Raw genomic sequence first — 14,187 nt, 5'->3', positions numbered from 1 at the left:
TACATGTAAGTTCTTTAGCTTCTACATTTCCCATACTATTCTTAACCTCCCCCTGTGTATTTTTTGCCAACCATCTATGCTACTTATTCTCTGTACCTTTCACTTTTCTTTTTCAAACTTGGACCCCCCATGTGGAGTTCTGATCTGCAGGGAAGCACAGTTTGGGGCTGTGTTCTGTCTTTCACTTGTGTTGAAGTGGCAGTTTCCATGATGACCATAGAAAATCACTGTGATTCAACACTTCTAATTCTTAACTCAGCCCTGTTTGGTAGATGCTGTTACTCCATTTAGAACCCAGGGGAGAGGCACGGAGGTGTTAAATAACTGAGAGTCAGCCAGCTGGTTCAGAAGCAGAACTGAGGGCCTGAGCACCGCCCTTCCCCAGCAGGTCCTGGGAACCTGTCCGGGAGGTTTCCCTCCTTGCAAGTGCCCGTGTGAGCACACAGCCCTGTTATAAGGCCCCTGTCTTCTTTTAACCTCTCTCGTGCTTCCTGGTTCTTTCTCTAAAACTGTATAACATCCCCCTCAATGTTATTTTCTTCTCCATGCCAACTCTTCCAGCACCAAGCAACGCTTTCACTTATATAAGCAGTTGGCAAACCCAGCCAGCTGTGAGGCCATTCTTTGTCTCTACCTAGCGATTCTTAGAAGCTTGCGTCCCAAAGACATACACTTACTAAGCATATGTTTGTTGTTAGGCTGAGCTACGTTCATTGATTCGATGGTATCGGGAATTATTAGACTTAGAAAAGGAGAGGGTTTTAAGAGACTGGGCTGTTACGATTGACAGATAGGTTTTTGTTATTTAATGTATCTCCCGTTCTCCTAAGGTGTGTGTTTGGATAAAAAGTCCCAAGGAAAGAACTTTCCACCGTACTCATAATGATTCCATAAGCCAGTGATTTTTCAGCTCGTTTCATCTCATGGCACTCAAACTAATTACCAAAATTCTGCAGCACACCACAAAATATATTTTTTTGCCAATCTGACAAAAAACGATTTTGATTCATTCACACAAGATGGCTGCTGTTTTGTTGCTGATGACATTTTTTTATTTAACAGTCTAAGGGGAAAGAGGTCAGTGCCCCTGACCAAACAGCCAGGTACTGCACGCTTTAAAAATCCCTGTGGGGCACCGGCTGAAAGTCAAGTCGTAAGCAGTAACCAGTGGTCTGTAGACACAGTCGTGCTGAGGCAGTCACACCGTTTTGCTGTGAGATTTCAACTCCATGGGCAATCCCACCACATACTGTGCTTTCTGATTAGCGGGGTGCAGTTACTTCATGACTTGTCTGAACCAGAGTGAATATCTTGAAACCTTGGTGAGGAGAAACTCCCGTGCATCCTCTTCTGTGGGTGCTGAGCTCAGAATCCCTGTCAGAAACCAGGTGCCCTTGTGCTCTCGGACGACCACGCTGCCCTCCACCCACTGCACCCCTCCAGCCGCTGCTCCTCTCTCGCAGTATGTCCTCGTCGTGACTGTCACGTTGAGGGCTGCGCCACACTCTTCGCTGTCCATGTAGGTGACTGGCAGCTGCATCAGAGCGTCGCCCAGCTTGGAGCCGTTGAGCGTCCAGCCAACGAGGAGGCCGCGTGTCCTGGGGATGAGGTTGCCCTCTGCGAAGTCACTCTCGGGCATACAGATGGGGAGCCCCAAGTCTGGGCACTGGACGGGCAGCTCCAGCTCCAACAGTGAGAGGTCATTGTCCCCTGTCTCTTCATCGTACCTCATGTGCACATGGATGTGCTTCACCTTTATCGTCAGGGGGTCCTTGCCTGTCCTGTGAAAATCTGAAATAATGGACAATCACTGGTTTCTGAAGCCTGATTTTCCAGACTGCAATAAGAGGAGACTGGTCCCTCCGCCACGTGACAAGGCAGAGGCTGGGCACAACAAACTGCCGTGGCTTCCTGCGGTGACCCCCTTCCTCCACCTGTGCTTTGAGAGGGAAATCACAGCATAAAGTATTTCAACTAATTCCTCATATTCCTCTTTTGAAAAAATCAAAATGAGTTATTTTGGTGAAATGGTCAAAAAAGTACAGGGGAATTATGAGGAACTTCCTCAAGCTTATCAAAACTTGGCCGTTTAGATGTAGTTTTTCAGGCTGACATTTTGTTGACTGAAAAATAGTAAAAAATGAGGAGTAAAATATATTAGGGCTCTTCAGAATCATTAAAGAGCGCTTTCTCAGATTATCATGGGAACTACAGCACAGAAATTACTCCCATGTTTTACGGGCGAGAAGCGAGGGACAGACAAGGTAGGTGCTGAGCCTCACATCACAGCCACGGTCTTGGGTGACAGGGGAACCTGAACCCCGGCCTTCTGACTTTGAGTCAGTCATCTGTCTTCACCACGGCCACTCCATTCCGCGTCAAGTTAAGTTACATTTTACTGGCGGAGGTCTCCTCCGACGGAATATTAGCATTTGCCTGCGCATTCTCCCCAGACGCGTCACCAGATGTTTTACAGGTGCCTTCTCATTTTAGAAGTATCTGTATCATTGAAGCTCAATTCAGTTGTGTTGCATTCAAAACAAAATTCTAGTTTTAAAATTTTCATTTTGTGCCAGAGAGTGTTTTTTTCCAGTGCGATCTTACAAAAACGAGTGCTGAGATACTCACATGTTTTTACGCTGATATTTCTGTATGACAGTGAACACTGGGCTGTTGTCAGCACAAAATTATCCTGTATTATAACGCCACCACAGAAGTCTCTGCCTTTGGAGTCCGTTAGTTTTACCTAAAAGACCAAAGCAGACAATGAACAACCAGAAACAGTTGGCAGGGTTGGGGCAGCGGAGTCTGCGGTTAAGACACAGGCTCCAAAGACAGCTGTGGGGCGGGCGTGGCAGCTGCAGGTGCCCGAGGCTGTGACCGCAAAGATGGGCCCTGCACCTAAGCTGCCACTAACCAAGCACTTCCAGCCAATAAAGCCAACAAAGAAGCTCAAATGGAATTATAAAAAAGTATGTAAGGAACCCAGTAGAAGGCAGAAAAATGAAAAATGGAAAAAGATGCATGGGAAAAATAGAAAACCAATAGCAAAATTATGAATTTGTACCTATATAAATAAGTATAAAATGATCTAAGTACTCCGATCAAAAGGCAAAGGGTTTTTCATATTGGATAAAAGTGAAAGCCAACTATATACTGCCTATAAAATTACTTTAAATATAATTTACAAGTAAAAGATGGGGGAAATTACATGTTAATGCTAATCGGTAGCGTTAACACCAGACAAGGGAGGTTTCAGAGCAAAGAAAATTATCAGGGATATAAAACAGGTAAAATGTGAGATTATTTTGAGGATTAAATGGAATAAAACATGTACGCTTATAGCACAGGTGCCGGCTCAAGAAATGTTAATTATAGTTTTTATAGCTTAGTAAAAATGAAAAATGCTGGGCAAAGTGAGTTTTTCAAATGTAATAGCCTCATTTCTGGGACTCTTAAGTGCTTATTAACAATAGTTGCCATTTACTGGCCACCTACATAAGTCAGGTACATTTTCCTTGTCCCTCACGGCAACTCTTGTATTATTGTCTTTATTTTATAGGTGGATGAAACCAAGTATGAGGGAAGATGGCATTTTCCGTGGTAGTCTGCTAGACTTGTAATAAAATGCAGGGGAACACAGTGCCAATTCTTATCAAGAATGTAAGAAACAAGTTGTAAAGATAACTTTCAACTTTATTATATCCTAGGGCAATTAACTCAGTTAAATAACTATCGTGCCAGAGTAAAAAATCTCATAGTACTTAACTTGCACAAATCAGTGTGTCACTGAATGTGTTTGATTTGTACGGAGGGAATGCTAATCTCCCAGGTAAATGGCTCCTGCTCCCACTGGATGGGCTAACACTGCCTCCATGGATGGAAATGGCACCTGAGGTTCCCTTGATGGCACTGGGAGACTGAAGATGCGTGTTGGCGGTAGGACTAGACCACCAGTGTCGTTTATGAAGGTTGGATTGCACATGGTCATTCATCACCCGCCCCCCCACACTGCCCCCACCATTCTGAGGTTTGCCCGAGTGCGCTGACAGGCAGATGACGATAATAATGTGAGTATGAATAATGGGTCTTAGAAAACTTGAGGAGAAAAGGCAACAGAAGATAAAGTTCACCAGCTGATAACTAGACCATTCCGGTTTTTCCCCTTTCTGTCATTTCATCTCCTCTCAGTTGCCTTTTAAATCTGGATAATTAGAGTAGTCGCTGAGCTCTTCAGTTTTCTGTCCTGGCCTCCACGTGGCAGCCAAGTGACCCCGCTGGCTACACTGGCTTGTAGGCGTCAGGCTGAAGTAGAAATGTGAGATATGACGCACATGAGGCTTATTACTCACAGATGCTCTAAGGACGCTTCTAAAGCCAGGCTGTCCAACATGGTAGTCACATGCGGTTACTGAGCATTTGAGATGTGACTGGTCCAAATTAGAATGTTCTCCAAGTGTGAAATATACCCCAGATGTCGAAGATTTAGTAGTGGAGAAAAGATGTAAGTATCTCAATTTTTAATATTCACTACATGCTGAAATAGTAGTATTCAGACTTATTGGGGTAATTAAGTGTTATCCAAAACCATGTCATCTGTTTTACTTTCATTAGTACAACTAGGAAATTTCAGTTACATGTGTGGCTTATGTTATATTTTGATTGACAGGGCTGTTCTAAAGGTATTTCAGGCAGAAGGAGATGACCTGCATCAGAGGCAAGGAAAATGGAAGCCATAATAATAAAAATAATACCTATTTCATGGAGTTACTAAAAAAGAAAAGAATAAAGTACTGGTTAAAATAGCAGATGAGCCTGGTGCTTGAAATAATTTTGGGGAAGGTGAAAAATACTAACTTTATATGTTAAGTTAAAAGTGAATGTTTAAATGTCAAGAGTGACCATTAAATAGAAAAATAATAGAATGTTTAGCTTCCAAACCAGTCAAGGGAAGAAACTGGAAAATAACGAAAATGAATGCCAAAGAAGAGAATTTCTGCACACAGTGGAGCTGGCGTTTCAGCGAGGTGGTCGGGGAGTGGAGCCTGGCTCCTTAACTCCAGCCACCTGCCTTTCCTCACGGTCTCTTGCTGGAACCCACGTCAACTCATCCGCCCAAGTGCAAGTTCAGGATGCCTATGTTCCAAGAAATGACCCGGGGAACAGTTTTTGAACTCCGTAAGAAAGGCCCAGGGTGCAAAGGCTGAAGACAGCTGAAGTTGTGCCTTCAGCATTAGAAAGTGCTCTGAAGTAGATGCTGAGATCAGTAAATAGTTCACCTAAACCAGGGTGCCTCTTTCACTGTCATTATGTTTCTGTTTGGTGGGCAAAGAATGCAGAAGTGACAAGCAGGATGAAATCTGTAACAAAAAGGTAAAACGAGTCTAAAAAATGTTTGTTACCTGCCATGGGAAGATCTGAAGATTCCACTTGGTTTTCTGCGTTGCCCTGATGCACACAGAACCCAGGGCTCCACACGCACACTTCTCTTCATTTATGGTGACAACAGAAGAAAAGTCAGTGCCTTCCGAACTGAACGTCAGGTTTTATCTGCTGGAATGGTGCTAACTACTTGCACCTGATTTCTTTCTGTTTTAAAGACTTTTGTTTATTTTTAGAGAGAAGGGTAGGGAGGGAGAGAAACATCAGTATGCGGTTGCCTCTCATGCGCCCCCTACTGGGGACCTGGCCTGCAACCCAGGCATGTTGCCCCAACTGGAAATTGAACTGGCCACCTTTTGGTTTGTAGGCCAGCGCTCAATCCGCTGAGCCACACCAGCCAGGGCTTGAACCTGATTTCTTAATGCCCATTATTTTGAGCTAACTCATGAACACAGAGTGAAATTAAATCATCTGCTCTTGGTCCTGTGGGTTCGCTGAGATACTGCTGTGTCCCGGGCAAGCTCCAGCGTGGAGGCAAGGAGGGCTGGCGAGGCATGGTGACTCCTCCTTTCCTGGAGAAGTGGCTTTTCAAACGTTATCGTAGGAGAAGGAGCCGGGTGTGGGTGTGGCTGGGAGGAAGGAGAGAGCCCACCTTTTCCCATTCTCGCTGATTGCGGACTCACCGTGTGGGATGCATGACTTGTGGTCGGGGCCCAGTTTATACCCCTCTGCACAGCTGCACGTGTAGGAGTTCTCTCCCGGGTGGCAGAAGTGCTGACATCCATCGGTCCTCAATGGGTGGCATTCATTTTTAGCTGAAAAACAAAAGCAAAAGGGGAAAACCAGGAGTGCTGACGTGGAAATTGTTGCTTTTAAATTTCCTTGTGCCTTGGGGTTCTGGCTTTTTTCAGTCCAAATGTTCTCATTCTTTTCAGACTTTTGGTTCCTGGTGTGATCGTTCCTCACACTTCCACATTCGGGAATGAGCAGGGAGAAAGCAAAGGTTCAGTGAGTGACAACCTTGTATTTATGCTCAGAAAAGGTCACTTGGTCGTGGAAGTATATGCATATGTATTGCAAGGCATCGGTCCATTTCCCTAACTGTTTGTGCTCACTTGTGGTCATCTTCCACTTCCTGCTGCAGTCGAGGTGGGGATGTGGGAGGGAGGGTTCTGTGCGACCCCACATGGGTGGTTGAACAGCCAGGATGGGGGAAGGGATACATGTGCAGGGAAGGTCAAAACCTTGCTTTAGCACGTGTCCGGTTTGGGACGTCACAAAACGTTATGTGAGGCTCTCAAGGTGGCAGTTAAGAGTGAAAGCTGGACTTCGAGGAGAGGTCTGGCTGGAAATATTCCCCCCCCCCACCAAAATCGACTCTGTAGTGACCAAAAAGCATTGAAAGGATTAAGTGAATTTATTTCTATGATTAATAATTACTGATAGGAAATTGGTTTCTCCCCATCCCACAAGTAAATTTTGCATATCATTTATTTGTATTTAAGGGGCATTGGTTCCCATCCTGCCTCTGAGCTGGACTGTATGACCCCCCTCATGGACTGGCCCTCAGAGCTCCTCTCCCCTGCCTGGGATGGGGCCGGTGTCAGGAATTCTCAAGGGTAGATTGTAAATGGCGTAGGTGGGGGTGGTTTGGGAGGACAAGCAGGGGCCTCTAGTCCATGGGAACTGTAGGTAGATGTGTTCGGAAGGTAGGAGGGCCAGTCAAAGGATGATTTCCAGTGGGCAGAGAACTGGGCTCCCACGGGCACCCTCTGCTCAATCCTGGGAGCCCATCACTATGTGGTGGGGGGGACCAGTGCAGGTGGGGGCTCACCAAAGGCGCAGTCCCTGCCCTCGTAGCCTGAGGAGCAAGTGCAGGTGTAGCTGCGGATGTCGTCATGGCACGATCCGTTGTTGAGACAGGGCTGGGAGAGGCAGGGGGAGCCACCTGCCAAGAGCACTGTGAGAAGCTTGTGCAGGTGGCATCACCTGGGTTCTCCTGACGCCCCCTGGGCCTGCTGCCCAGGACACCAGGAGGCTGGATCAGACTGCCAGGCGCACCTCACATGTCCCTAGGGGCCCACCAGTCCACGTGTGCTCACGATGCTTGTCTCAGTTCCCTTCCGTAGCCTCCCTCTTTCTTTGCTGAGCAACCTCCGTGACCGTGACTGTGTCTGGCTACCGCAGCTCTTGGCCAAATCCCCCTCTCCCACCCCTTCAGCCCCAGTCTCTGGGAGCTCCTCCCACAGGGGTGCCCAGTTTACCCTCAGATTAACCAGCTTCTGATCTGTTAGCCAGAGGCCCCAGGGAGCCTGGGAGGCCACAGGAATGAGAGGGGCTGCTCAGCATGGGGGACCCCTGGTCTCTGCCACCCCAGCCCACGAGGGAGCTTCTCCCGGACCCTGGCAGGACCTTCGGAACTTTCCCACCCTCGTGCTTGTCCTCAGGGACTGTCCAGGTACTGAGGGTTTGAAATGTGGAATGCCTTACCTTATCTCAAGGAAAAAGAAGAGGAAATCATCCTTGCAAGAGTTGAGGAAAACCACTTACCCATATACTTTTTCCAAAAGTCATCCTGTAAAACAAAAGGTGTTGCAAATAGATTGTTTTTTAATATTTTCTCCTGTGGATTGGCTTAAAGATATGAAAATGTTGATTTTATCCCCTTTAAAGGAAAATACTGGTTGAAACAAAGTGTAAAATTCTTTACTAAATACCCTATTTGATATATATATTATATATATAATATATATATATATGAAACATCCTATTTCATGTGTATTTACTGTAACTTATTTAAAGAAGGAGAAATAATAGCCTATGACGTGGTACAAAGGCCATGGCCACGGCCTCCCAAGGCCGCCTTTCCTGCCCCCGGGCAGTCTTCATTGGTGTCCTTGCTCTACAGGGTGCACTTTTTTATAAGCCAATTAAGCAGCAATTAAAAAATTAAAAGTGTGTATGTGTGTGTGGGAGGTTAGCTTGGGTGGAGGTGTCTAAACTTAGGAAAATTACTCAGAACTAAGGCCTAGAACGTAAACAAGTGATTGTATCTCCCTAATCACACTTGGACTTGTTATAGCCTGAGTGATGTCACAAGTGCAGATGAAGCAGTTCTCCAGCTGGACCTAGAGGGCATCATGCCACGTGGTAGACAGACAAAGACAAATACTGTGTGATTTCACTTATACGTGGGATCTAAAGAAAAATACAGGAACAAACAGAACAGAAACCGATTCCCAGATACAGAGAACAGACTGATGGCTGCCCGGTGGCAGGGGGTCGGGGGTGGGTGAGAAAGGGGAAGGGACTGAGGAGTACAAATCGATGGTCACGGGGCGGTCATGAGGGTGTGAAGTCCAGCGCAGGGACTACAGTCAGTAACACTGTAGTAACTCTGTGTGGGGTCAGGTGGGTGCTACAGTGATCAGGGGACCACTTCGCAAATTATACGGACAGCTAACTACTACATTGTACACCCAAACTAATATAAAATAATATTCAATGTCAACAGTAATTGAAAAATAAAAATCCCCCACAAATTTTCTTTTACCAGAAAGTTTGAGTTTCTGCTAGTTTTACTAAAGATGATCTATCTCAGAAGTGTTCTCTCATGTATGAGCATGTAAGAAATGACTTTAGACTATTTTAAAAATACTCCCTGACCGGTGTGGCTCAGTGGGTTGGAGCATTGTCTTGTGCACTGGAAGGTTGCGAGTTTGATGCCCAGTCAGCGCACATACTCAGGTTTCGGGATGGGTCCCCGGTCAGAAGCAACCAGTCAATGTTTCTCTGTCTGTCTGTCTGTCTGTCTCTCAATCCTGCTCCCTGCTCCCCTTTTCTCTCTTTAAGAGCAAGGACAAAATGTCCTTGGGTGAGGATAAAACATAAAAATATTTTTTAAATATACTAGAGAAACAGGTGGATAATTCATTCAGAATAACTTTAAATATTGTTACTTTTATATGTAGAACTAGGAAACCTTTATTAAGTATTTTACTCTTCTGAAATACTTACAGATATTCAGCCTGTCAGGTTTGACTTACTTCTCTATCTCCTGACACGCTTATGAATAAGTACGAACAGTTTGCCTGTATTGTTTACAGTATACATGCAGTCACTTTTTATTCAAATTATAGATTGTGAGAGATTTTCTTATTATGTAGCAATGTAGAGAGGATTTTTGCTTCTTAAAAATTTGTTGACATATTGACACAATTAAGTCTCTTAAAAATATCAAATTGTCAGAGTCATGACAAGCTGAGTGATATTGGTGATGAGTAAATTTAATTAATGAGCTAATTTGCTTAATCAGAAGGAGTTTAGGGTGCAGAACTGAGATAATATCCAAGACGTTTACTTAACTACATGCGGAAAATCATTTTACTTGTCTATGTTTCCTCATCTGTAAAATTAGGATTAAGTCAGCCTCACAAGTAACGAAATGAGTCGTAAATGTGGCTTTGTCTCTTTGAGACACCGTGCCCTCAAAGGCAGTAGAAGTCGGAATGATCAGAAAGCATGTGAGTTCATGGCCAGGGTACGTACAGTGATCACATCATCTTCAAACACTTCTCTTGCTTCTTCATAGCCACAAATCTCTTCGTAACATTCTTTTTCCAAATTTCCCTGAAAGAGCTCTTCCAAAAGGTAGGAGCCAGCACGCTTCCATCTTACCAGAACTTTGTTTGCTTTTGAGGGGGAAAGAAAGACTGTAGAGCAAGATAAGAATGTAGACACTGTCAGCATGGATGGGCTTCCTTGAGATGTGCGACGCCCGCTTCCTGGCGGTCAGAGTGCATGGTGCTGTGATGGCCTGACGTCTACCTGTGGCCTGGCCATCACTTTTTCTGTCCCCACCAGACCAGGCTCAACCTCTCTCATGCCTGATTCTTTCTGGGCATCTCTTCTGGGAGGACCCCAAGGGACATCATTTCCAACACTTTTGTTGTGAATGATAAAGAGATCAGGAGGGCTCTTTGGGAGCTGAGTTAAGACCTGTTGGTCACTTGGGGCCTCCTCTATCCTTGGAAAAGCACCCCCAACCAAACCCACACTGTCCAGGAGGACACAAGCAGCAGACACCAACCTGAGGGCTCCACGGGGTGGAGGACCAGGACGACCAGGAGGAGCAGGAGCAGCTGGACGCAGCCCGCCATTCTGACTGCAGCCCAGGGACAGGTCTGAAAACACAGGGGCCGAAGTCCACCCTGGGCCGTCTCACAGCGCAGCAGCTGCTTCAAACGACCGCCAGCCCCAAACTGTGGTGCTGGCAGGAGACAGAAGCCGAAAGTGAGAAAAGTGTTTCCTGCCAGGAGCACATTTCGCATGGAATTTTATTGCATAAATTTACCGTTCTAAATATATGCTTTGGTTTTACATTTTTCTGTTTAAGACAAAGATGGAAAAGGAAAGGCAGAGAAATGAAGAGCCAAAGCAAAGGGGGCCTTGGGGAGGCATTTAGGACAGAGAACTGGGTACACTTCTTGAGGGCGAGGCCAGGTGGTCCTGTCCGAGGACATAGGGTGATGGACCAGAGTGCCATCCGTCCTCACACTCCTGCGCAGCCTGCGTGACCAGCGTGGGCCGGCTTCCTCCCCTAGCAGCCTGGGGATGCAGCAGCAAGCCAGACCTCGGCCTGGAGCCTACCTTTGTGGGGGAGGGCGAGCAATACTGTCACATTTCACTCTCAGGAAGAGCTGATTAGCATGTACTGGGCAATACGGGCGGGCGCTATTTCAAACAAGCTGGTCACAGACGCTCCCTTTGGGGGAGAAATCTGAAGGCACTGAGCCTTGCGAGCCTTACCGGATGAGGGGGTCGGGGGCGGGGGGTGGGGGGAGGCAAGGCCCTGGGTACGGGCTGCTGCTGCCTGGAGCACAGCAAGGAGGTCAGTGTGGGGAGGGCGTCCACAGGAGGGCAGCAGAGGACCTGAGATCGCAGAGAGAACTGGCACTTAGGTGGGGTGGGCCAGGGGTCAGCAAGCTTCTCTGTTAGCGGCTAGAGAGGCAACCACAGCATTGGGCCTCGCCTGGTTCACCGTGAGGCCCGCCCAGCCAGGCTTCCTGGAACGCTAAGTGCCACATGGAAGAGTGGACCTGGAGGACGTTTTGTAGGAGCCAAGTGTGTCTTTGAACCGAGAATCAACCTCAGCACCATGAGGTGATTAAACACCCTGAGGGGTGGACACTCGCACACCCCACCCTCGACTCGCTCCCGGCCACGCACTCGCCTGTGGACCAGCATGAAGGATCCACCGCCTCTGCCTGTCTGTCTCTCTGCTTCCCCTCTCCCTTCACCCCACGTACGGGGGACCCCCTTCCGTTACAGGGCACGCGATGAGATCCTCCTGCGGTGTCCTCTCTCACTGCCTCTTGTTTCTGCCCCCAATCAATTAACGAGTTTCCCAGATGCTTTGGGGCTTTGGGCACTGACATTTGTGGAGTGTCTGGGCCTTCGTCAGCTGGGTTTGTCCAACTGACCTCTCACAGACTCAGGGTGCTCCCTGCATCAGGGACGTGTGACCTCCCACTGCACTGTGTCAGGAAAGGCTCACGGGGCAGCCCATCTGGTCACTTGGATAAACCTGGGCAGCAGATCTGGCCACTTTAAAGCTGCCCTGTCCTGTTTGTAATTAACAGTCACTTCTGGGGGATGCTCTGAGACCATAAACTCTTGTTTCTCAATGGCTTTTTCCACCAGGGTTTTGGTGTGCCTTGATGGCTTGCCTCAGTCAATCAGCGAGTGATTCCTGTGGGGGCTATAGCCGCGGGGGTCCTGCTATAATCAGAATGTAAACGCTTCAGTTCCCGTTTAGGTGGCTCCACCCCAGTGGGGATGGGGAGCAGCACCCCACCACCACCACCATGGTCCCCTGGCTCATCTGCCAGGAGGCCTCGGTCTCTGCTCCGCACCTGCAGCGGGGCCTCAGGACCGGACAGACCGGCAGTCAGCCCGCAGGCCCTGCTCCTGGAAGGCCGCCTGCGTGCTTGTGAACCTACTACCGCTGCTGGTTTTGCAGCAGCAGCACTGGGCCCGGCCCCTACGTAGCTGGCTCACACTCTCCTCTGCTTCCTAACTCACACTCAGCTGGGCCTCCCTGTCCCTTCAAACCTCACAGCATTGTCCAGAGCACCCTCCACGTTTCGAGGTGTGTGCTCCCACGGTGTCCCCTTCATTCTCCTACCCTCAGGAACTGAGTGTGCGTGTGGAGGGTGGCAGTGCCCAGGGAGAAGATGGCTTTATTGTGGTGCTGTAACCTGTCCTGTACCCTGAGAAGAAATCCACCAAACCCTTGTTTTGTCCTCCTCGTTGGCTCCTCACCCTTGGCTTCCTGCTGGTCTCTGTGCCCGTAGATGACTTCCCTGAGGAAGCTCTGGTGGCAGTGGGCAGGTAATGTCCCTCTGCACACAAGCCTTGGCCCATGTTTAGGGTTAACGTGTAGAGGAGGAGGCTTCATTAGCTCCGTTCTCCCATGCAGACAGAGATCCTCAGAGATGGAGTTGCGCTGTCCCAGGGCACCCAGGAATGGGCAGGCGGGGGGCAGCTCATCTGTGAGTTCCAGGCCAGGGCCCTCCCCAAAGCACCCACCGCATCGCTTCCCCTTATTTCCTCCAGAACCTCACGGAGTGAGTCTGTTTCTGGACGGGGGAGGTGAGCAGACCCATGAAGGTGGCGGAGGCTCCTCCCACGCTTCCCTCTGTCTTGCCTCAGTCTCCCTTCTTCTCTGATACATGCATGAGCTCCATCGCCAATGATAGTGGCCAACAGTGAGAAATCAAGTAGTAAGAGCAAAGGCAGGTTTTACTTGTGAAACTCTTCTCTTCCCTGGTGTCCTCTCTGGACTCCAAACAACCTCTAACCGCCAGAGACAGGAACCCAAGTTTGGGGTTTGCCTGGGGACAGAGACCGGTCAGCGGCACAGAAAACTCTCCACCTGACAATGCGACGGTCCCCTGCCACCAGAGGCCCGTCCCGAGGGAGGGAGAAGCCGGGGGCAATCGGAGAAACGTCCCCCTCAGCTTTTCCTGCTCCCCTCAGACTGTTTCTGGGAAACTGCATGTGTGTCAATATTGATTTTTCTAACTGTGCAATGTCTTTTGTTTATAAAACACTCCAACCTTGCAATAGCTCCTGTTTATAAAAGGGAAAAAAAGCTGCTGACATTGTTGGGAGTTTTTGTAGTGGGACTTTGAAACTTTGCTTAGCAAAGTTGCGCAAAATGCAAACCGAATAGGACATTTGGAACTCACTGGGCTGGTCTGAGGTGACCTTTTCCATTTTCTAAAATGTTTGGTTTTCATGACCATTTCCATTGAGGGCCTGGAGCCGGTGTGGACAGAGCTGGGATGGGAAAGGACTTGGCATTTAGACGTGACCCAGTCCAAGAGGGGGGAGCCCTCCCACAGCCCCCAGCAATACTCGCCACACATGCCAGGGTCACTCGAGAGGAGCTGTAGAAACCAAGGGGGCCCATGCCCACCCCACGGACTCTGATTTAAGTGCTCGGGGCTGTGGCCTGCATGAAGGACTTCAGTGTCTCCCAGTCTGGGGGCAGTTGGTACCTAGTGGGCATGTCAGTTGCTCAGGAGACTGTACCAGAGTGGACCCAGGCCCAGGCACATTTTAAAACAGTTGATTCTAAGGCGAAGGCAGATGTTAAAATGTCCCCACCAAAGAGAAGCTCTCTGGGCCTCCCCTTCCCAGGGAGTCTGCCTTTCTCATGGAAGCCCTGGAGGACACATGTCCACCCTTGTCTCATCCCGGAAGGCATAGGGAAGCTACGCTGGCCCGTGTGGGGAACGG

General features: G+C 48.3%; 1 protein-coding gene across 1 annotated transcript; it reads right to left on the bottom strand.

Annotated features, from left to right (window-relative positions):
• Positions 1-1,003: 1,003 nt before the first annotated feature.
• PROZ (protein Z, vitamin K dependent plasma glycoprotein) lies at positions 1,004-10,630 on the bottom strand. Its single transcript, XM_037140733.2, has 8 exons — positions 10,472-10,630; positions 9,931-10,094; positions 7,933-7,957; positions 7,217-7,330; positions 6,066-6,197; positions 5,403-5,488; positions 2,629-2,746; positions 1,004-1,791 (listed from the first exon to the last, which is right to left on the bottom strand). Exons 1-8 carry the CDS (start codon positions 10,539-10,541, stop codon positions 1,277-1,279), a joined length of 1,224 nt encoding a protein of 407 aa, XP_036996628.2. The 5' UTR covers positions 10,542-10,630; the 3' UTR covers positions 1,004-1,276.
• Positions 10,631-14,187: the final 3,557 nt, after the last annotated feature.

Source organism: Artibeus jamaicensis, unplaced genomic scaffold (genome assembly GCF_021234435.1).
Source record: "Artibeus jamaicensis isolate MK-2021 breed Jamaican fruit bat unplaced genomic scaffold, CSHL_Jam_final scaffold_833, whole genome shotgun sequence".
Classification (NCBI taxonomy): Eukaryota; Metazoa; Chordata; class Mammalia; order Chiroptera; family Phyllostomidae; genus Artibeus; species Artibeus jamaicensis.
This window is presented reverse-complemented; position numbering and strand designations above follow the sequence as displayed.

Excerpts from the sequence above, each read along its gene's own strand:
- PROZ (XM_037140733.2), bottom strand. The coding sequence starts at position 10,541 with ATGGCGGGCTGCGTCCAGCTGCTCCTGCTCCTCCTGGTCGTCCTGGTC. Across the intron at positions 2,747-5,402 it reads TTCAGATCTTCCCATGGCAG|GTAAAACTAACGGACTCCAA; the intron begins GTAACAAACATT and ends TTGGTCTTTTAG. Across the intron at positions 1,792-2,628 it reads AAATATCAGCGTAAAAACAT|ATTTTCACAGGACAGGCAAG; the intron begins GTGAGTATCTCA and ends CCATTATTTCAG.